We start from the raw sequence: 24,808 nt of genomic DNA on the forward strand, positions 1-24,808 counted from the left end.
GCTGAGTGAGGGGAAGCTATAGATACATTTCTCCTTCAAACAGCAAGAGGACAGTCCTTCATTTGCTAGATGGAAAAATGACACAAATTTAATAAGGTTGATACCAAAATGTGTGAAAGTTACAGACCAATTTAAACATAAAGAGTCAGAAGACCTCAGAAATCCAGTGCAAAAGAGTAAGAGATCCATTTATAATGTCAGCCTGTGTTTCACATTCAATTTGAATATAACAAAAACTATATTAGCTGAAGCGTTATTGTTTACTAACCCTTGTGAATACAGACAAATGAAAGTAATTTCCATTGACAGGCTAACTGGCTATTGTGGTAATTTTGCTTCTGTTTTCACTCATCAACTCTTCATTCAGTGGAAAAACTCTGCAGGTTTTATTTGTTTTGGAATAGCAAATCTGTTGCTATTAATTGTGATTGGCATATCTTAAGTGTGGCAGCATGGGACATTTCAAATACTGCCACGTTCACTTAAGAAGTCTTTCAGCTGCTGATTTAAAACATGACAAGGTACTCATTTCTGTTATCAAAACATACAGCCAAAGATGCTTTTATATCCTGTGCTGAGAGAAACAAAGATGCTTTTATATCCTGTGCTGAGAGAAACAAAGCTGCATGAACCAAGGCTTGCTAGTGCTTTGATAGTGCTGGATTCTTTGTTTGGGGCTAGTGAGCACATTCTGGTGTTGTCTTCTCTTTCTTTCCTCTAGCTAGAGGAAAGATTTGCAAGCATGCAGGCTGGCTGCAGACCTGCCACGGCTCTGAAGACAGAGGCCTTTAGTGCAAAAATAACAAGTCACTCTTTAAGGAAACTCGTAACCTATTTTGATTGAAACAGAGAGGACTTCTGCTGGTTTCTTCTAAAATAGTTAAAAACTGCAGATTTCAGCAGGTAGCTTCAGTCTGCTGTGTCACTTTGTATTTTCTTTTGGCCTTGACTCTGATGTTCTGATCAAATACTATTAACAAGTTTTAGCCTTTTGCAATTTTTGAAACATCAGAGAAAAATACTGTGTCGTTGTCTGTAGACTAGTGTCAGCACAGATCAGTCCAATAGTTACTAAGGCAGGTTTATGATTATTGTCAGTCACTAGCAAAATTTAAGTATTTTTAATTGTTTCCTTAAAGGTAGACTGAAACATAATGTCACTGCTTCTTATATCATTTAAACCTAGATCTTGAACTTGGCTTGCAATTTTTTTTTCCCCGTGTTGGAGTGTGCAGTCTAGGTACCATTTTGAGACTCTCATAATATAGTTATGTTTTCTATCAGTTGCCTTTTTAACTTTATGTTCGCTCATTACGGAGATCAGTGTGTATGTACTTATATATGGGGGGTTTGTAAGTTTAAGATATATGTGATTTTTGATTAGAAGAGACAATTTTGAGGATAGAGCTGCAACATAACTGGAGAGGCTCAATTAATATGAAAGTGTATAAGCTGCAAAGTGTTTTTTTTATTCTGTACTCAAGCCCTTAATTTAAACAAAAAATTATGGCCAGTGCATTGAAATGGGTATACTATACTGGGTATACTACCCAGTATACCCACTGAATCTGCAATATACTGACACCACTAAGAAAGCAGAGATTTTTCCGTGATCTTGGCCCTGCAGTGCTGTGGATTATATTAAAGACAAAAGCTCTGATTCTGAACTACTCATCCAGGCATAAGATTCTGTAAAACACATCTGTTATCTCCAGGTTGTTTATTGGTGTGTAAAGATTAAGTAAAGTCATAGATTCAGACTGTGGAGGATTTCAGTTATGTTGAATTTAAGTGTCATGGCCTCTGAATTTGTTCTTTTCCACGTGCTCATCTTAGAAAACTGAGTGGCAATAGCTCTGTATTTTGCTTCTTTTCAAAATTAGCTTTTGCCAGTTGCACGGAAAATGTTGTTAAAGTTTCCTTTTCAGTGGGTTTCCTCTCTCTCTCCCCCTCCGTATTTCCCCTTGGCTTCTCAATCCACTCTTCACAGGTTTTGCTCTCTGCCTACCTTACACTGCAGCTGGTGGCCACCTTTGCTGTGGCTTCCTTCTTGGGGTCACTCGTGACCCCAATGGTCCTGCTGCCCCTGCTCTTCCCCATTGACATGGCTCCCCCCCAGGCTTCTGTTATTATATATTCAACAAATCCCAACAAAGAGAAGTGCAAAGTCCTGCCCCTGGGGAGGAACAACCCCAGGCAGCAGAACGCTCTGGGGATCACCCAGTTGACTGAGCACTGGCACAGGTTGCCCTGGGAGGTTGTGCAGCCTGTATCCTTGGAGATAATCAAAAGCCATCTGGACATGGTCCTAGGCAACTGGCTCTAGGTGGCCTTGCTTGGGCGGGGAGTGTTTGGACGAGATGACCTTCAGAGGTCCCTTCCTACCTCAGCCAGTCTGAGTGATAAAGCTATATTATAGTCTTTACTCAGCTTCTGTGTGATTCTTTATAACTGCATTTTTCTTTCTCTTCAGCCCTGATATTGTTCCTATTCCCTCAAATGTAGCCCTCATTAGAACATGCCAGTGTTGGAAACCTGCCATAAGAACAGGGACCAAAGAACTGCCTCAGAGAGGAAATTGGGTTTACTAAAAACTTTACTAAAAACTTCATCAAGATTAACTGAATCAGCCTACTGCAGTGGTACAATGTCTATTTATACTTGCTGAGAACCTGGCTTAATCTCCTGAAGGTTTTCTATTAGCTTCCTACTACTTTATGGGCTCTTGTTATGAAATATTCTGGAGAGCACTCTGCTCTCGCCATTACTGGAGAAAACCAATGATTTAAGAAACAGAAGTTCAGGATTTAGAGTTATTCCCAACCCTTTTCATATAATAGGTCGTTTTTTGAGACAGGTGAAATACTGCATAATTTTTACCCAGAACTAGCAGAGGAATGTTCTAGAAGATTTTATGTTGAGAGCAGCCTCTCAAATTTTGCTTCAAAATACAGTGTTAAGCTTACTTAGTTCAGTAGAATTCAATTGAATGTAGACATAATAATGAAATTATATAGAAAATTACAATGCTTTGTATTTAATATAACATACACAATAGAAAGATTTTGTCTCTCTCTTATCCCACTCTGTTCATTTTACTTTAATTTTTTCTGTAAGAGGAGGTATTTCTGAACTGAGCTGTCTGGATTTTAGATTATGCAGGTAAAGAAGCAAGGCTCTTTCACTTGGAAATATCTGTAAGAGAGGAACAGGTAAATTTTTGGGGGGGTTGTTTTTTGGTTTTTTTTGCTGTAGCAGGAAATGTCTTTAAAATGGCTGAATCATTCAAGATTTAATTACTTCTCTGAGATTGCAACAAAACAAACATTCATTATAGTTTCATAAATAGGGTTTGACCATAGTATAATGGGTGATTAAAGTATTACCCACAAAAGTATTATTTTCTTCAGAGATCTTAATACTCTTGCTTGACCTAGCAGAGTTATGAAATGAATGATGTGAAAGCATCACCGGTGGGCCATTTTTTTACCCCCTTACGTTTTGATTAGTTTAAAATGCTGGTCACAACTGGAGGTGTTGATTGGTCATCAGTGGTGTCAGTAATGGCCAATTATGTTCATAATGCCAAGTAAATGATCAAATCTTACTGTTTGCCTTGTTTAAATTAGATTTCATAAGAGCAATAAAATAGACTCCAAGCCTTGGTACTTCTAAGTCATTATAATACTTCTCGGATGGTTAAAGCTGCTCAGTCTTGTTCCTTGTATTACCACCCAAGGCATGATATAATCCTCCTGAAATGCACTGCCTGGAGTGTGCTGTTGCTTAATAAATTACTCCATCTTGCTTATCTCACTCTCGGCATATCCCTAAACATTTTCTCTTAATTAACTGTACACCATCCTCTGTGTATTTAATATTCAGGGGAAAATTCTAAAAGCATTTGGAAAAAAAAGTGTTAGAAATCAATTCTGTCTTCACATGCAATATTTAGTGGTGAACCTTAATCATTTTATAAGTTTAGCAAATCAAAAAAGATCCAGTATAAAGGCTTTAGGACTAAGACCTAGTTCCTAAATTCATTTCTGCATCTGATCTGCTGGCTGACCATAGAAACTTAATTTAATATCTTGTATATCAGTTCTCAGTTGTAAAATGGAAATATTACCTATCTTCTTTCATAAAAACATGTTTTATGGCTTCTGATAGAAAGCAAAACTTAAGTGCCAGTCTCATTAATTAACAATTTTAATTGCTCTTCAAGCTAATGCCAGGTCTTGACATATTCCTGTAACAAGGGGAACAGACTTGCTGACCCTAAAATGCACAGCACTAAGCTGGGAAAATGAAAATCAGATACCAAACGTGTTAGGAAACAAACCAGTCTCCACGTTTTTCTAGCACATACACCAGCAGGTATATTTGTGACACTATAGTTCCACTTTAAAACTTGAAACACCCAAATTCTCATATTATTATGTTATACCTTACATGTTAGTATGTATATGTACCTTCATAAAGTCATCTCTCTGAAAGCAGTACTGCAGCCCTGTGGTACCCATGCTCCTTTTCCACATGTCTCAATGGTTTGGCCAGCCCTCTTGACAGGATCAAAAAATAACTAAATTTTGGCAGTTGTGTCCTATGTCTCAAATGTGTTTGAAAAATGCAAGTGATCACTGGAACTGACAACATATACTGAGAATTATTGTCATGTATACAGTACACATTTGCAAACGTTGAATGCAGCTTTATGTGCATAACACTTTCAGACGTTTATTTGATTGTCTCTTTTTGAAAATGTGATTCCAAGGAATAACCATGCTCCAAGTAAACTGTTCAGTAGTGGGGGCATTTGTTGGCAGCAGTGGGATATCACTAGCCTTAAACTGCCAGGGGATATGCTTGGATTTTCTCCTGACTTGAAGTTAAGACTCAGGCAGTCCTCAGAGGCATCTAAAATAATGGATTTCTATATCTTGTGTGCACCTGCTTGCTTGAGTAATAGCACTGAGTACATGAGGCAGTATATTTAGAGATGTTGTGTCTGACACACCTTCTGTGAGGAGGCTGAGAATGAATGGTGGTGTGAAAGCCCAAAAACCACCTTCATTCCCCTGGGACTAGCTCCAAGCCTGATTAATTGACTAAGAAGGTAATGTCTGTCTGGCTATAGTGTAAGTGCTGATAAAGACCAAGTGAGGCAAAAGGGAAAGTAGAATTGGATGTCTGTGCCATCTACTCATCTTTCTGTGTACTTTCAAAAGCATCCTAAGGCGAATATTTTACTCAGAACAGTTTCTTTAATTGTTATTATTTCTAATATGATTTTATACTATATTTAGGTCAAGAATGGATAAGTTAGATTCAGGTTAAGTAATCAGTTTTGACTTTTCAAAGTTCACCCGTGTATAGTACATATTTAATTGAGGAAAAAAGGAAGAACAGTTTAGCCAGGAACTGAATGTTTCTTACATGGGGGAGGACTGTAACCCACATTTTTATCTGCAAAGTTGTTTAGAAGCTGAAGAGGCAAGCCTTACTCGTCCTGCTATTTGATTTTCCTGCACAGAAGCTTACACTTGAGTTGGCACTTTTGACTGTTTAAGGTAGGGAGGAAGTAAAAAACTAGTTTTAGCTTTATTAAAATACTGCCCCTCTGCTTGAATGACAGCAATGTCATCTACAAACAGATCAGCCTTTTTCAGCGGAGGATATCCAAGGCACCAGATGAACATGGGTTTAGAGGGGAACCTGTGGTGGTTTTCCGTTGCTTTTCTGGTCTGTGGGGAGTCCCTCCTCTGCAACAGCTGTGCCATAGCTGTATCCACCCATGCAGCTCTTCTTCATAACGCCAACTGGTGGGTAGACGCCAGGAAAATTGCCTGCAAACTGTAAAGGCAGGAGTGACAAAGAGGTTTTGAAGCAGCTGGTAGCAAAGTCTCTCTTCTTCAGCTGTTGATTTTTTTTTTTCCTCGGGCCTCTTCTAATATTTAAATGTGTATAAAAGGAGTAGGCCAAAACTAAGATTGAAAGGAAGGAAATAATGATATCAAATGAATCTTTTGATTAAGTTAACCAACCCATTGCTTTCCCTGATTGCTGAGATGAAGGTCTGCTCTCAGTAAATACAGGAAAAGGAGAGCTGTTGGGTTTTTTATTTGTATTTTTTATTTAGTCAACTTCCCATCATGCGAATTAAGAGGATTGCCTTCAATACAGCAGCATCCTGGTGTGCAAACCTCCTGCTGCTTAATTTTCATTCTTCCAGTGTCAATGGGGGAGGCAAAGATCATAAAGAAGGACTTTACCTTTTCAGTGCTTTTGAAGTTAGTGAGATGGTGTTGGGTTAAAACCGTGCAATACCTCATCTACCAGACAGAAAGTGAGATGAAGGAACTCATGTGGTTTTGACTGAAGGGTCTGCTTCCCCCACACTAGGATAGAGTAAAGATAACAGCAAAGGGGAAAGATAGAAAAATCTTCTGCAAACAAGCTGTTAAGGAACGGTGATAATAAATCTGTTGAGTGGGAGTGTTCATTGTTCATGCCTAGATATACTTGCTAATGAAATGGTTTTAGGTATAAGCATGTATTCCGTTCTTAGAATTGCTTCTTTCATTTCTATCTCTATCTCCAATGAGGAAAATCCTTGCTACCCGCTAAAGTCATCTTTGAAGTCACTTTTCACTTCTAACAAATCTGAGTTGTGATCTGAAGCAGGGTGATAGCTGATTTGCAGTAAAAAACAGGTTATTCAACTGTCAGACATAAGCATTTGTACTAGTGATTTTCATCAATAAATGACATTATACCATTATTCTCAGTGAAACTTAAAAGGATGAGGGGTTTCTTCTTTCCTCTGTTCACTATAAGCTGTCATAGTATTACTTTAGGTCATTGGAGTTTGAGAGATCACTGTGATAACAACATTACAGGATGTATCTGAAGTGGAATTTTAGTCTAAATTCTAAAATGTGTTATTTAGGAACATAATTAGAGCTCCTGCATTAGTGATGATTGAATTCCATAAGGTTAGGAGTTCATTGCAGAGAAGCACTCTGAAAATTAAAGGATAACTGGAATTAGTGACGTGAAAACTGAACTAATGTATCTGAGATGTCTGTGATTCACTTGCCTCTGAAGTAGTCAGGTGCCACTCTGTGATGATGGATGCTTGGAAACCTTGCAAGAACAGATTTATAAAGCATTTCATAATACTTTGAAAGTACAAGCAAAAACCTATCTTTCATTATGTGATTTTTTTTTTAAAAAAGATCTTCACCCCAAAAATCTGGAGTCAGAGAGCTGTGTATAGGTGAAAAAAAGATGATGGAGAAAAGTACCTGTCAAAAGACACAGAAGCTTTACTGGGATTACTGTTTGTCCTTATGTTCTCACTGAATTGTCTTTTGTTTTGCTTGGTTCATAGTTGCTCAGTTTCAGCCAAAGGGGACTCTTTCTCCCTCGTGTTCCTAATGTCCTCCCTGACAGGCTCTTAGCTAAAGCAGCACTTTAATACCTCATTAATGACATTGTTCAGTTTAATGTTAATTGTATGTACAGATGGCCTGTTTTCAGTCCATTGTGCACAGTTCTTTTTGCCATCCCGGAAGGTACGACGTACAACACTGTCACTAGTCTATGGAAAGGCCACCGCTATGCAAACTGTATGTGACAGTTTGCTTCTTAGCCACTTATGAATATGGGCCATAGATGATAATTGTGGTCGATTGTCTGAGGCTTTAGAGCATTTGTATCCAGCCATTAGTAACAGGGAGATTGGGGCTCAGCATCTCTTGACATCTAATCAGAAGTTTGCCAGCGTGCAAGGTTATTTGTTAAGATTGGGTGACAATATTGTCTGAAATAATAGCTAGCATATATCATTTTGATTCATTCACAGTGGCTGCAAATAGTGCCTTTACATGGGCATGCAGTCAGGTGCAATCTTAAAAGCACACATCAGAGCCCTATGGAAGAGGATCCCCAGAAGCTCCTTGTGTTTGCTACGCATGCCTATTGAGCTCTACTCTGTGTTTGCCTCTGTGTGTGTGTATGTTTATAATTATACCACATCAAATTATTGTCCTATGTTGTAAAAGTGGCAACAGAAGATTATCTGGTCAGAGCTTCTTTTGAGCAAACAGCTGTTGGTAAAATTGCTAGCCTTAATGCACAATTATTTATGATTATGTAATTGAATAGTACTGTATTTGGTAAGCCCAAAATTAAATTTGAAACCCTGCTAAGTCTTCTGATAAAACAATGCATTTCAGCAGCTTTAATATGAGAGATTTGGGCCAACTTACTCGTAAGAGGTGGGCAGCAAGCCTCACAGTTCCAATCTGGTCATAGAGCAATCAAAAGGTTTACTTTCAAATTTCAAGACTTGCATGATATTTTAACGTCTGGATATGTGTAGTATAAGTCTAGTAATGCTGCATCTAAGAGCTCCCAGTAACTTCAGTAAATACTCGTAGATGCCTTCATCTTCAAACTTTGGCTCAGTCATTACTCTTCTTTTGTAATGACAGCAGAAGAGAAAAAATAAATACTTTTAGAATACATTTTCCAGAATTTTTAGTAGCGCTGTAAAGTCCATCTAACCCCTGTCTCTCTGTAATTATGTTGCACAAGTCACTACAATGTATTGGCATTAAATTACTGCACACTATTATTTGTAATGCTTTCTTTTATCTATGATACACTTTAGTTTTCAGTTGAAAACATATTTTGCGAGCTCCACTGAAAGATGAAATTTGGCCACTGCAAAGTTGCTAATATCTGAAAGTAGTCATTTATTTTGTGGGTCTAGGCTTAAAAGCCAGGAATTAATTCCTATAGCTCTTGAAGATTCATACTGTAAATACTACATAATAGAAATGCAAATGTGATTAACATATGTTCTCGAAGTATCACCAATAGCAGGAGAAGGTAGACCACAGCCATTTGCTACGTGGTGATATGACATGCTTCCCTTCCCAACTCTTGCCTCATTGTCGCTGTTTCAACAAGATGGCTGGAAAGAAATGATTTATTGTTGGGAAGGGAATTATAAATATACTATAACTAATATGTTATGCTAACATCATTTTAATCAGGTAATTATTAAAGGACTGTTTGGCCTTTAAGGACATTGATTTAATGGGAATTAATTTAATGATTGAACACTGTTTGTGTAACGTTATCATTGCTAGTGATGCAGAAAATTGGAATCTCAACTCAGCTGGAAAGAGGTTAGACTTTCCATTATCACATTAGATCCCTTTCTTCTGGAATGCAGCTATTAGACCCTTTTTTATGCTTTCAGTATGTATTTAAATGTTTGAGTTTTATCTAGAGATTCCTGAGGAGAAAAAGTAAGTAAAAATGTTCATCATTGTACTGTTCTCATTTTTAATCAGAGGCTTGAATTTCTGTTTAATGTATCCTTAAACAAAGTCCATTGAATTTTGGTTTTGCCTTGCTATTGCTTCTTGCATGAAACAAATTTTCTCTGTTTTCATTTTCTGCTTTCTTCTCTGCCAACCTGATCATTATGGATGAATAGGGGTTTGGTTTATGGAATGGTTTTACAGCTATAAAAAAGCAGCAGCTTTAAAAAGTAGTAGCAGATAAAGCGCAATTCTACCTAGATTATTCTGAGGCTGAATCCTGCATGGTCTAGTCACAGCTTAGGAGTGTTTTAAAAGAGACTCTGACCCATTCATTCTCAAAATGGAAATGGTGAACATTACATAAAGCCCGTATTCAGTACCTGAGGATTAAAACAGAGTTAAAGCTGACCTTTATAGGTACACCTCCCATTTACCTGAAGGGATGCTGTATCTCGTTGCCTTCCTTGATTTGCCCTTACTAGTGCTATTATCACAAATTATTTTTCAGCTTTATAGAGTCTCTAACTACTGTTGTGTATAAACTAGATCCAGGGAGAAAAGGGGGGCTCTGTATAAACAAGTGATTGGAAGCATGTACTGAATAGCTGTGCCTGACAGACTTTTGCAGGTAGATTAATTTTCAAACAAAATTTTAATCGAGGATGTCTGTATCAGTTCCTGCTGTATCTTGGCAGAGTTTTACAAGGGAGCCCTCTGTCACTAGAATGAAGCCGTTGCAGTACAGACAGCAAGCTGGGCAGGCTTGGTATTTGAAGACAGATAGAAAAATAATTTGACAACAGAAGTAGCAGAGACTCAAACTTATAAGCACTCTGTAGGCTGCTAACCCAGCAGAGAGCCAACACTGTAGTAGGCTGAAATGCTTTGCACTGGGTAGCACTAGCCCTTTGCTTGGTGCTAGAGCATTTTCGAGCTTCAGAGAGGAGGGTTTCAAAGACCATGACTGAGGATCTTGTGTTTCAAGCAAAATAGTTTGTGAGCAGTCATTTGGGCCATCTTTTGGATATTTCTATTTGTCCAACAGGTTATGTGTCAAGGCCCTCTGACCAGATTTATGAGATGGGTACACTGGGCCACAACTTGATGAGGCCTTAGTGGTAGCGCCGCTGGTCCTTGATTAGCCCCAGCATTTGAAATCTCAGCATGGGTAATCTCTTCCTATTAGTGAGGAAACAGAGCTGAGCAATGAGCCTTAGTATGCGAGTCAAATGCCAAAGGCACATCCAAACAGATGCACAGCAGTAGCAAATAGAGGATTTTCAGAGGGAGTTTGCAAGATATGAGGTATAACTTGGAGGTCATTTCTGGCCAGCAGTAACCGAGACATGATAGCATGGTAATCTCTCTTTCAGACTGGAGCTGGCACATGCCTGGCCTCCTTGGAGAGAGCACCTACATCTATCTGCGCAGGGTTGTGCACATACCCTCAGGTTAGCAGGTTTCCAGAGTTGTTCATAAGGATCTATAAGCATGTATAAGCTGCAGCTTCTCAAACTGCTTTGCAGATTTCAGATGACTAGGAGTGATTTGAAATAAGCCTGAAGGAGAAGAGAGATCGTCTCAGAAAGTCTCCCTGTCACATAAAGGGGAGAAACAAATGAGGAGAGCTTTCTTTTGTGGATCATTGCTTCCCTTCTGGGAGGGCAATGAGGCTGCCCACCCAGCTGAAAGGAAACAATCTTCCAGGGAGCAAGTGTAATGAGATTAGTCAGGGGATCATTACACTAACAACAACAAATGGGAGAGAGTAAGTGATTGTTTAGTTCAGAATTAAGACATTAAGGGAAAAAAAAAAATTAATCATGGCACCAAATGACAAAGCAAACACATTCTTTAATTGCCTATAGACCAGTGCCAGAAATCTGAGTAATAAACAAGAACAGTTGGAATTACTCGCAAATATAGATTTGGTCTTTGTGCTGTTATTGACATCTAGTAGGAACATATGACACTGAAAGACAGATGGACAGGGTGGGCAAAAAGGGAAGAAGAGTTGTCACTATGTCAAAATGGCATTAGGTATTTCAGAGGTGTTGAGAACTTGGAAAGAATTGATCTTGATTTCTTGTGAGACTGTGTGCTAATGGCTGGAGCACAAAATGAGGTGGGAATCCATGTCTGCTGTAGACCACCAGATCACACTGGAGTAGAGAATGATTGGCTCCTGTAGTGCATATTTGTTTTGCGTAAGGGAAAATGCAAGATATAGTAGGAGAATTCAGTCTGAATTACGTATGTTTCAAGTCCCAGGCTGCCCATGTACATCTTGAATGCACATATAGAGCAGATGGAAAGAAAAGGAACATTGATCGCACCAAAGAGTTAGAAGCTACAGACTTCAGGAAAAATGACATGGGGAGCAAGTGTACACAGAGGCGAGTCAGAGCTGAGAACAGCAGGAAGGAGGTCTTGGAAAATTTTATTAGGAGCTAAAGAAACCTTAATGAATGTAGTGCTAACATTAGGCAAAGGTGATACCGTTCAAAATAGTTACACCAGAAAGGCAATAAATATTTCTCTTCTGTGTTTGTGAAAAAGCAAATTAAATACTTTCCATATCAAGAGCAACTCAAGAGGATGTTAAATGGCAGCTACTACTGTTAGATATTTTCAAATCGGCAAATCCAAAAACTTTCACCCGAGCATTTTAAAAAAGCTTGCTAAGGAGCTTCCAGGACTGCTACTTGTTGAGCTGAGTCCTGGAGCGTTGGGCAGGTTTAAGCAAGCTGACAAAAAAATCTAGTGTAAAACCTAAAGACCAAACTGAACCTTCAACTCAAGTGCTTCTTCTATATTAGTATATGGATGTAACAACTTGAAAGACTTCACAAATACAGACACTTAACAGTTCCAAAAGATATCACCATTAAAAAGTCCAGCATCAAAGATATATATTTATACAAAATATTCTTACTTCTCAAAGAGTACAACAACAGTCCTTCTCCTCAAAATCATCCAGAGAAGGAGGAGGAAGGCTGTAGAAATGATGGGGTAAAAGGAGCCAAAGCATGTCCGTGGTAAGTATACCAGTGGCATACAGAAAAATCCTTTACAATGTATTGTTGGGAGCCACATCCAAGCCAGACACTGAACAGTACCTGAAGAGAGATGATACTGCTGGAAGCTGGCAACAGAGGATACACAAGGAGATTTTCAGTATAGACAGAGATAGGATATGTTTGGTTTGTCCCTTAAGCACAGTGTTTGAAATATAAAGGACTTGTGTTCAGCAAAAAGAATAGGCCAGCTATAAACTCAGAAGAGCTCTATTGCTATTGGAATAAGAAAATGAATAATAAATGAATAAATGAAAATGTCTTCTTTATCAAGTGTATGCTAGGAAGATAAACATAAAAAATTTATCTAATATTTCAAATTTTAAGATTCATTAATAACAACATTTCCATGAATTTACAATGGCTCTGCTATATTATTATTATTATGGTAAACAGAAGAAAATACAAACATTTCTAAGTATGTTGACTTTTTTAAATGTTTCAAATATCTATTTTGAAGTGTTTTTGTTTCTCACTTACTTCATGTTTATTTTTAGAAAACTAATATGGGAGAATATCTTGACAATGAAAACCCCCGCTACACATGACTTATACTTCTTTATTTAAAAAAAAAAAAGTTTCTTGATCTTTTGGATTTGGTGGAAGCTTTTATGATCACTTTAGTACAAAAAAAGGAAAGGTTCCCTTCCAATCCTACTAATTCCAGCAAACCAAAAAACCAATTCATATCATTTACTACCTAACATGTGTGGAGTATTGTCATAGTATTAATAGTAATGATAATAATAATACCTAGATACAGTGCTCTCTTTAGGAAGTAAGACTTGTAGTAAGACTACAACTACCTGAAAGGAGGCTGTAGCGAGGTGGGGGTCGGCCTCTTCTCCCTGGTAACAGATGATAGGACGAGGAGGAATGGTTTGAAGCTGCGCCAGGGCAGGTTTAGGCTAGACATTAGGAAAAACTTCTTCACCGAAAGGGTTGTCAGGCTCTGGAATGGGCTGCCCAGGGAGGTGGTAGAGGCATCATCCCTGGAGGAATTTAAAAGAAGGATAGATGAGGTGCTTAGGGACATGGTTTAGTGGTGGGATGGCAGGATTAGGTTAAAGGTTGGACTCGATGATCTTAAAGGTCTTTTCCAACCAAAGTGATTCTATGATTCTGTTCTATTATTCTAAGAAATATTTCATGTGTGAAACAAAATATCTGAATGTCTCTTTTCATATATAATTTTTTTTAAAAAAATCACTGCAATTTAATAAAAACAAAATGCTAGGGGAGAAACAGGTGGTGTGGTGAATTAAAGCAATAGCTGGCTCTTGAACTTGTCCAGACCTTGTAGAATCTGGCTGCCAGCCCTGCCTCATGCTCCATTCCTTCCCCACTCTCAGTCCCCTGCAATCTGCCAGTATTTGCAAGGCTAGGGAACTTAGCCACTGATTTACAAGCTTATTTGGAAAGCGTTACTGATTCAAGGGGTTGCATTCTCCTGTTGAAGGGTACATGTCATGTTGGCTCTGGTCAATGGGTGTTAACTTCAGCACACAATGTAATATTATTAATGGCAGTATTAGGTTAGTGGTTGGACTTGATGATCTTAAAGGTCTTTTCCAACCTAAACAATTCTGTGATTCTATGATTACAAACTCAGGTTTTGACATGCCAGCTTATTTGTTATGGAAATGAATGCACCCTGCACAGTTCAAGGAAGAATGGAAAAGTATGGGTGAAAAATGAAAATAAAGGAAGAAAAATTCATGATAAGAGATTTTCCAACAACTTCTAAGCGGCATTTATTTCACAGCTGGTAGAAATAGGTACAGGCTTCACTGGCTGTAAAGTATTTTTTTTCCTATACTGCATTGAACATTTCCAATTGAAAACAGGAGAGATTTTATATTATCAGGAAAGTTTTTAACAGAACAATAGCAATAGCTAATGCCCTGATAGATTCTGCCTTTGAAGAGCTCTGCTTTGCAGAGTTTTATAAAGATAACAGAGCTCAGTCAAACTTTAGGTTTTGTTTCTCATGGCAAAAATAGCTGAAATATAAAATGCCTTTGCCTCTTTGTTAATACAAACTACTCCCCTTACACCTACTCTCTATTACATGTCCCTTTCACAAAGAAAACATAAGACGTACATTGATCTAAACTGTTTGCAACAGAAGTCTACACTTTATATTTGTGCAAATGGAAATTGCAGATGCACAGCATAATTGATGTGACTGTTCTAACAAGCTAAAGGCTAAACTGCAGCCAGCTCCCAGTCCTTTGTTTTGGATTTTTTTTTTTTTCCCGAAGGCCAATAATTCACTGAATGTGGAAAGAATTTTTTGCGAGAAAAAGCAAAACCAAACTCTGTCCCCAGGTAACCCACCCTATTATTTCTTCACCTTCCTTTTCCAAGCACAATCAAGATCCTTACATTCAAGTTTGATAATATCAGAGTTCCTCAACAAAACAGTCACAATTAACATCTTTTTCACAATTCTCAAAATTATCTGAAAAAAATCTGGCTAAAATGCCTTACACAGAAATGCAGCTCACTGCAGACCTCTAGCAGGGACTATTGCAGCTTAAATGATTGAAATTTGACAACGTTATTCGCAACTGAGGTACATTCTTAAAGTGAGAATGGTAGGGTAGCCTTGATAGTAAGCACTGGTGACAAATTGAATTTTGTCTATAATAAGAACCTAGTCTTTGGGATTTCCCTGGCAACTGTAGTTATCACAAATAGAAATTGCAAGCCGTGAGTCTTGTAGTGCCCTTCCTGCAGGAGAAGAGCAGAGCCTTCCCATCCAGGCCTCTCTCTTCACATATGGAGTAGCTGCAGCAGAGTCCCAGTCCAGCTCTCAACTCCCCCCAGAAACATCATTTAGTAGAGTTATCAAATTCAGGACATACAATAATGGTGGTTTACAGTTTTTCTCTGTGTGTGTAGTTGTTTATAAAGTACATTTCAATAATTAATCTTCAAAAGGCATTATTGTTCTCAGTAATCAATTCTGAGTTTTCTCAACATTGTGGGCTCTATGCTGCCAAGCTATTTGCTTTAGTATGAGTAAAAAAAATATTTTTGAGCTGTTAAGCAAATTAATTTTATTTATAAATATTGTGCATTCCCAGTAAAGTTGTTAAATTGATATTAAATCAGGGAGAGACCTTATCTTGCACATTTACTGCCTGGATGACTAGTAACAAAACTCGCATCACTTTTCAGCAAGATGGCTGTCACCAGGCTTGATCTTAGAAATGCCAACTGCAGTTAAAACTTCTACAAGAAACATTTCAGCATTTCTTTTTGTTCACAAAAAATATTTTTTTTCATTTCTATCTGAACCACTTTCATAGTTCTGGACTATGCAGACGAAGGCAGTTTTTCTTCAGGCAAATGGCTGACAAATCCCTGAGAAAAAGATGTTTGGAGAAACAGCCCATGCATTTTGAATTACTCAGGTTTAGTCCAGAACTACAGAATTCCAAGATCTCACCAGGATGTGATCTGCAATTTCCCTGTTTTGCCCGTTTTTCTCATGATTTCATTCTTCATTCTTGCCTGTAATCCTCTCTTGTGATTTTTGACTTGAAGAAACATTTAAACTTACTGCTAACAGGGGAGAATAACTTAAGAGGTATTAGAAATCTGATTGGGAATGGTATAGGTTCACATTTTATCTCCTAAGATGGGTTTTTCCTGATATTTAGGTTTGTCATAATTATACATTATATTGTCTGCATTGTCAAGACAATGCATTACTTTTCTTACCTTCTGATATTTAGCTTGAAGTGCCTGGAAAGAAATGGGAATAAACAAAAATTCATAAGATAAGTTGCAGTCTAAACCTGTCGTCTGAAGTAGGCCAGTATTAAACTGGTCTAGGATTGAGGAAGGAGAGCTGCATTAGGTGAGAGTGAGAGGACTAAAAGTAATCTCTTTCACTGTCACCTCTACGGTAATTCAGCTCTTTCAGAAAACTCCCAGTAAGATTGCTTTTTGCTAGTCCAGTTTACTCTGGAAAATATCTTTTCCTTCCTGCATATGCAATCTGAAAATTTTAAAGGCAAATGAGATTTTTAAATGATTTTTAGTGCACATCGGAAGTGTCAGCTGAATTATACTAGGAACAGTAGCCACAACATCTACAGGTGGTGGCATTTTGTGCCGCGTTTTACCCTTCTGCCAATGTATTGGAAGGGCCAGTTCTGAAGACCAATACAGCCTCTGCATTCATACGAGGTCTGTCTCTTAATATAACAAAGCAACTCCAGGATTGCTGAGCGTCATCTTTGATTTCCATTTGTTTAATGAGTGGAGCTCAGTATTTTTAAGTGTCGCTTAGCACGCTACAACAGCAGTGTTCTTAGTGTAACCACAAGCAGTACGTAAACTCCCGCTATGAAATTTGCTATAGAAATGAGGTGTGATAGGATAGATCTTGCTCTGGTCACCAACGTGTGTTTATATGGCTCTAGGAGGTCCCCTTTGCCATTAGGGGTTATTAAGCTTTGCCAGTATGATATGAAAGACAACAGCAGGGAAAGACTTGTTTTAGCTTCTTGGTTCCCTCCTCCCTTGCTGTAGCTCTTTTTCATGGTAATGTTAATAGAAAACCAATGATTGTTGCTTTTCTGAATTACTTGGTACTCTTCTGCACTGAGAAAACATGTAAACTTGGACTGAAAGAAAACTCCAGAAAGTTTTATCCCTAGAAACAAAATTGGGGGAAGGGAGTGAAGAGGTTTCTTAAGGTGAGCTGTCATGGTGCGGGAAGTGGTTTAGCAAACAGTACAATAGAACAAGACTGTATCACATTAAGTCTCCTAATAGATGCCAAAGAAATGATACTGTGGCAGTAAAAGATCTCCTTTGATTTTTGTTTCTTTCTTTCTTTCTCTGAGTGAGGTGGACTACCCTGCCTGTACTGCTTAAAAATCATGTACCTATGCAGTTGCAGTGTCAGTCCTGCTTTAGAAATGGTGGTTTAAGAAGCGTCAGTGCAAAGATTTTAGAGTAGGGGCATGAGTGATGAATTATTTCGGCATGTGTTTCTTGTACGTGTACTTGGATGCAAGCTTTGTCCTCAAGCTTCATTTATTGACTGCTGATAAAGGTACAACTGGGAATTAGGAGCAAGACTTCACAAAGACCTGGATGAACTAAAAGCACTTGAGATGACCAGCACTCACAGTTTTTTAAAGTCTATCGGCTAACATGAGTGTTAAAAGTAACAGTCAATAGTGGGGACAAGGGGACAACCTTACCGATGCATGGGAAGACTGCACCGTATGAACAGCAGGGGAACACTGCAGCTGATGGGGTCTGTGATGGCTTTGGCGGTCACTTGTTGCACAGCATCCTCTCATGAAAACTAGAAGGCAGGTGCATGACTTTCAGTGGTCCTCTCTTTTCTGACATCTCATTTCAATTAAAAATGTGAGCACATAAAAGTTTTACTCATTAAGCTGAAAAATGAAAATGCAAGGATGTCCAGGAGATCATTGGCTTCTTCTCTGTCACTCTACCCCTTTCAATTCAATACGAAGGTTGTCTGAGGGGATTGGCGCCTGAAGGTTAAAAGGACAAACAGCCTGTTCCAATAAATTGATATAGCTGTCTGCTCTTTTCATTTTATTAACAATCATTTTAAAATGAAGTATTCCAAAGACATTGCAAAAACTTGTAAAGTAGAAATATTCTATTAAAAATCATTTAAAATTTATGCGGGAGAGAAAACCAAATCTTCAGATGTTGAAGTTAATATTCATCTTCGAAAGTCCTTATATTGAAATAATATCTCCCAATCTGATCAGTAGATTCTTATTTCAGATAATTACATGGCATATTGGAAATAAAAGGAAATTTATTTCCCACTGCACAGGTCTAATACAGATTTTTTCAGAATACTGGAATTCTTAAAAGGCAAAGGATTTCAATACTTATATAGCAAAATTATAAATTAATGGAATCAGTTATTATTTCACATATGGTACAACTACACATCACTGAAGTAGGAAAAAAGCTTCAAATTTGTTTATTGTATGGTGATGCAGAGATCCCCATGCTTTCTATAGGCAGGACAAACTCTGAATAAAACAGTAAGGTGATCCTTCATATTCAAGCATTGATTAAATATCTAGTTTGTGTACATAACTGAAAATTATTTGTACTTGGCATGGGAATAATTATAATTTGTATTCCTATTAAACCTACTTGCTGGGGAAATGTGAAGGAGCTTTTACTAAGTGAATATCCAGTACAAAATACTTACAGCTAATTGAATCTGTTAACAAGCTGCTTTTGCTTTTGAAAATCCCAGCTGTTGTGCCATCACAAGCTTTTGCATCTGAGAAAGCTACCTCAAAAATAATTACAACTTTTCAAAGTGCTGAGTATAGGGGGAGAGGAAATGGGTGAACATCTTGAGCTGTTTGTTGGTGTGAGTGGTTGCTGCATTCACCTGTCCCTCCTAGTTACTTGTACCTGTGGCAAAACTTATAGTGCAGACAAAATGAGTGTTTTTAAAACAATGAAATTGCCTTCATCTAAAAATCTGTGGTTCATGTGTTTTTAACTAAAAGAGCTCTTTCAAAGACTCCAAACTAGTGTGTTTGAATAAAAAATAATGCTTTTCATGGCTTGCTAAACTGGGCTCTGTTCACACAAGCAGTGGTGGGCAGCTCAGGTCCTGGTGGGTTTAGTTGCTGCTATGTTTTGGTTACATGGCAGTTGAATTTTAAAGGAAAGCAACTATGGGAATACAAAACAATTTTGCATTCTTCTTCAATACATGTGATTATTTTGGTTGGTTGGTTTTGCACATTCAAGTTCACTTGCAGCAAGTTGTACGCATATGGCTCTCACAAGCATCTGCCTGCCTATAGAACTGTGAAAAATAATTGTGTTTTGATGAGGTTTTTTTAGCTTTATGTTCTCAAGAATGCAAGAAAAACTTAATTAAAATTTCTAGATAAGATCTGCAAGGAAAGAACATTGTAAGAATTTACTTTTGCTTTTTTTGTTCTGAGATCTTGAAGTCTATTTCCATTACTGGACAGGACTGGCAAATGAATTGCAATTAAAGGCACAATAGTAAAAGAAATTAGATACAGTCATGACAGCCAACAGCGTGGGCTTCCTTCAGTTCTTTTCATTGCATAGAAAGTGTGGCTCCAAGTCCTGCTCAGTTTACTGTATCAACCTGCTTTAGTAGAACCCTGCTGACCTTGGGAGTTAGTTCTCCTGAGCAATGCATTAGAAACGAGGATCTGGGTTTCCTTCTGCCAAATGAAAATTCTTGCTTTTCCTTCTTCCCCACAGGAGGAGAGGTTCCATATACAACCCTGGCAACCCGACTGATGATGGGGGCTTGGTGGCTTTTTGCTTTGATTGTCATCTCCTCCTACACGGCAAACCTAGCAGCTTTCCTCACCATCACACGCATTGAGAACTCCATCCAGTAAGTTGATAAAGAATGAAAAGAGGGTGAACATAGACATACATGTGGAGTGGTATGAATGTTCTACTGAAATGTGAGAAAAGGGGGAAATTTTTATCATCCTGAGAAGTAGTTTGGAAGCTAAAAAAATAACAGTAACCGTAGATTTTATGTCTTCCTGCAGACACTTTTTCTTTAGGATAAGAATTGTTGGCCTCTGGCAGATATTCTTCGGTGGCACATATGCATACATATATAAGCACACATGCATATTATGAAAGAAGTGATTGAGTTTAAGATAACCAGTGTATCAGTATTTGAAATGAGAAAGTAAAAAATTGTTGCTGTGCATTTTCAGGCAATGCTTTCCATTCCAATACATCCCATGTTACTTGTGCTCTAACATTTTCATCAGAAGGAGCCCAGAGCTTATTCAGGGTATGGTGAGCTCAATGCTGAATTCACCTTTTTTTGCCAAGTCTAAAGATCTGTTAATAGCAACAAACAACAATAAAAATTCACTTAATAGTCATCTTTGCTCCTTCTGCTCCCAGGTGCTCTCATAGTACGTTAACAGATCACATTGTTCTCTTTTTTTCTCTCTATTGCTTCTTTTGGTTCATGCCTCCCTAACATGAACATCCCTGTTCCTTTTATGGTGAACTGTTTTTTGTGTCATACCTTTTTTTCCAGATCATCTCATCTCTCCATACCACAGGAACCTTTCTAGGTCTTCTGCCCTCTCACTCAGCCCTTTTGTTCTCCAGTCTCCTCTACTCAGCAAGCTGCATGCTTGAGTTATCCTCGCTCCTACTGTTCCAGTGACTTTCTCCACCCCCCAATCCTTCATCTTGGACCAAGGCAGAAACTAGAAAATACAGTGAAGCATTAGCTAGCCAAGCACTCCAAGGGGCAGCTGGCCATTTTTCCACAGCAGGCTTTTTATCTTGAGGCTACAAGTCCATGAAAGGATATGAGAGTGACAAACTTAGCCTTTCCCAAAAATCTTTCTTTGCAAAAATAATAGAGTGGCTTTAAAGAAGAGAGGTTGTATTTCTTCTTCCAGAAAGGTAAGAACCTGACCTTCAAGTCAGGCTCAATGCTGACCTTAGGGAAAATTCAGGTTTCTCACTCCAGTTGTTGATTCAAGTCCCTGTCTTCTGTGTATCATCACCTAAGGTCTTGCTGCCTCTGGTTCAGCTGCTTTCCAAATCTCTCAAAATGCCCCCTGGGACAGTGAGTCACTAGGGTAGACTGGGCAGGGGGAGCCTTGGCCTCCTGTGAATTCATAGGTTAGGTTCAAGCGTTGCTGCATGCCAGCCAATCACTGCGGTCTCACTAGGGCACTTATCCTCTAGGTGAGGGTTTTCTACATACTAAAACTAATCCAGGCTTTAACAGCATGTGGACACGTAAATGTCTGCAATAGCAGCCCAGTTTTATTTGCCATTGGAAGCCGAAGCTCAGATCCAGGAGCCCCTCACTTTGCGTGCGTGGTTATCTCCTGACTCTCCCCATTATCTCCTGACTCTCCCCATTAGGAGCATCCACTTGCATTTCACAAACCCTTTCTCTTTCTCCCTGCTCCTTGCATGGGGGTGGGGGGAGGAGTTGGTGTCCCGTGGCCCCAAATGCCCAGGAATTACCAGTCCTTATTCATTCCCAACAGGAAACGAAATGTCTATGGTTGTTATCCTTCCTTTCTGGGCTAACAGTCTCAACACTTTCATCTATTACAGGGAAAATCACCCTAAGACAGACACATGTAAAATGGACTAAAATCACCTGAGCAAATCATTCCACTGTCACAGTTGTATTGCCAGTTAAATCAGGTTGTTACTTGCCTTTGAGATCTGAATGACAGACTTTGAGATCATGGAGTGCTGCAGGGATATTTTGACACAACCCAACTGTTTGACTCGGTAGTCCCAATTATAATCCCTTCCCAATTTATAGGGAAGCAAAATGATATTCTGCATCAATGTTTGTCAACATTGATCTTAAGGTTTTGAGGGAGGCTGATTTTTTTTTTTCCAAGTTTAAAAAGCCTTACATTTGACTAAGAAACATGAAGAAACAACATGGGAATTTGTACATGTGAAATAAAAAATAATGATATATTCAGTCATTCAGTTTGTCCTTACAAATATGAAATATGCCTCTGCATCCTGCTTTGAAATTATGTCCCTTCTAGTTTTGAAGTAGTCTAGAAAAATGTTCAAATTACTGTGACTAATGTCTGAGTTCTGTTATCATGTGTAAAAAAGAATAAAATATACCCAAACTATAATTTAATACATCTTCAGCTTTTTCTTGCAGTTTATTATGATGTCATTAGAAAACCCTCAGTGGAATTCTGAAGTTATTATGTACAGTTGGGACTACATTGGTCTTTGTTCTGGATTATTTATGGGCAAAGTCACTGAAAATGTTTTATTCAGTAGAAAATGTTGCAGCTGGAAAGCTCCTGGAACGAAAGAATGGAGACATTTTTCAACAGCACTTGCAGCTCAAAAATAGAGTAATTAGATGTGTTAAGTATCCATTAGGGAATGAAGTTATCCTAACTGTGGTGGGAGTGTAAAACTTTAGTTTACAAAACTGCCAAAATTGGAACTCAAACCAGCACATAAGAGAGAGGCTGTTTGTTTACCATGCTGAATTACTGCAAAGTGGGAAACATGAATAAGCAATAAAGAAAAAAGCTGATGGCTCTTTTTTTTTTTTTTTTTTTTTTAACAGATCAGATACTACCTTGGGGAGCTTTGAAAGCCAGAATGGAAATGAGTTTAAGTATTTAAAGAAAATAAACCAGATTCTGCTTGTAGTGCTACCCAGCCAGCTTCAGAGAAGTCAGAAAAATGGAAGAAATTGAAGTTAGTGGGTTTGCACAGATGTAACAAGTAGTTAATAGGTTTTCATTTCAGATTTCCAGCTAGCATCAGATATTATAGTGTATTGTTGAAGGTACTGCCTTTGTGGTGTCTTTTACGACAAATAGAAAGATTCAAGCAGCCCACAGCACGTTTCATTTCCATGAAACATTTTGGTAGTTAATGCATTTCAGCTTTTGGATGTGTAGCCAGTTTGTGTTCAGGGCCCTTGCAGCTTCCCTTTGTTGGCTGGTATGAAGGTTGGGCTGCTCTTCCCTACCTCATGGTATCCAGAAGCCTATCTTGAGAAGAAAAGCATACAAGGTTTTGTTAGGCAATGCACTAGGGAGGGCTAGTGAAATGTTGCCTTTCCCTAGAGAGTCTCGAAGTAGAACGTTGCTGTATAACCTCACTTGAAGTCAATGGCATTTGTTCTCTGCTTCACTGCTTAATTGGATCAAATTGTTGGAGGAACAAGAATAATAAGAGTGGGCATTAATCTCCTTTTCCAAGCAAATGGCTACTCTTAATACCTTTGGGAGCTCAGCTTTTCATCTTCTGCCAACAGGCAGTATCAGGAGTAGAGGCATAGAAGTCATAAAGTAGTTCCGAGGTACATCTTTTGTCCACACCTGACCCACATTGCAGATGATATTTAAATCAAGACAGTCAGCATTTCAAATGCCAAAACATTGTGGCAGCAAAGCAAAGCATAATTTTTGTGTTCCTTAAGTCTTTAGATCGCTGTCTCAGATGCAACATGAATGAATAATAATTAAGTGTAGTTTTTCTCGGTAAATGCCAAATAATTTTGGAGGTCTCAAGCTATTTCTCTTAGGTGCTGATGCTGTGAATTTCATCACGGAGCCAGTATTGCCATTACTGTGTTTTATGATTCCCTTAGGACAGAATTACAGTCCACTCGCAGAGCCTGATTTTACTCAGACCACTGCACCGCTCCGTTTCCCTGAGTAAAGGGAGGGTGTCACCACCATCTCATGGGCACTGAAACTTTGCAGGAAAGTTGACGGGGTGGGGTGAGCAGAGGGGAAGTCAAAGGATTTGTCAGAAGAAAGGCCAGTGTTAGGTGGTTTCAAGTTTAAATCTAATCCACTTCTAAAAGTGTGGAAGCTTGATTAAGAGTTCAGATTGTATGCACTGTGGGGGAGAGTGCATCTTGTGTCTTCTGTAAAATAAGCTGTTCACATTGCATTCTCCATGTTCTAAGTAGTATGTCCTATTTGATAGGTGAGGCCTCTGCCTCTGAATAATGGAGACATAGCAGTAAAGCATGGCTTCTGTCATCCTTGTTTTGCCTACTCATTCTTTTCACATTTTTCCTAAACTGTGATTCACTTGAAGCTAAAATGTCCCCGAGGCTTTAAACAGCTCAATACAACTGCCTACAAGTTTTCTGCAAGGGGGGGTTACACAAGAATGCAGTAATTGGAGTAGATATTTCCTTACGGTGAAAAACAGAATGTTCTTTAACCTTTCCTTTAAGGTGGTTCACCCAGATTTTCAAACTGGCTAGCAAAGAGCATTATTTGTTTCTGACACAGCCGTCACTGCAAACAGTCAAATCTCTTGGCTTACCGTGCCCTGTTCCCTAAGCCTGCCAGTGAATTAATCCTTCATGTCCTAGGAAAAAAAAAAAAAAGAAAAAGAAAAAATTGGAAAGCTTTATCTGAATTAGTCATAAATAAAGACTTCAGTGTAAGCTGTGACATCAGTTATTTTCTCCTAAACTTCAGTGACTACGTTTTGCAGGCAATTCTGTGCAACAGTCAAGTCTATCAACACGGCCATCCTAAATCAGTCTATAAACCAGCTCTACAAAGATACTTTGATGCCCAAGCCTCTGACCTCAGTCATATTTAATCACCTAAAAGAGAATTTGTTTATTCCTTTATGATGCTGACGTTTTGTTTTTCTACATTTTCTGTTTACTTTTTAAACACTTTTGGCTGATGTATATGAACAACATTACCAATTCTAAGGCTAGGGTTTGAATTTATAGAAGAGGGTATGGTCTGGGGAAAGAAACATATGCAAATCCTAATATGATTTTTTTTTTGTTCTGAACTGAAAGGAAAGATAATTTTTTTTAAATTA

The 24,808-nt window shown here is 38.4% G+C and overlaps 1 protein-coding gene across 1 annotated transcript in view; it reads left to right on the forward strand.

The window, feature by feature from the left end:
- Positions 1-24,808, forward strand: part of GRID2 (glutamate ionotropic receptor delta type subunit 2) — a 746,969-nt gene that overhangs the window by 618,550 nt on the left and 103,611 nt on the right. The window contains 1 exon segment of the mRNA XM_009634848.1: positions 19,703-19,841. Coding sequence (XP_009633143.1) covers positions 19,703-19,841 — 139 coding nt within the window.

This window comes from Egretta garzetta, unplaced genomic scaffold, assembly GCF_000687185.1.
Source record: "Egretta garzetta isolate BGI_Z169 unplaced genomic scaffold, ASM68718v1 scaffold32, whole genome shotgun sequence".
Lineage (NCBI taxonomy): Eukaryota > Metazoa > Chordata > Aves > Pelecaniformes > Ardeidae > Egretta > Egretta garzetta.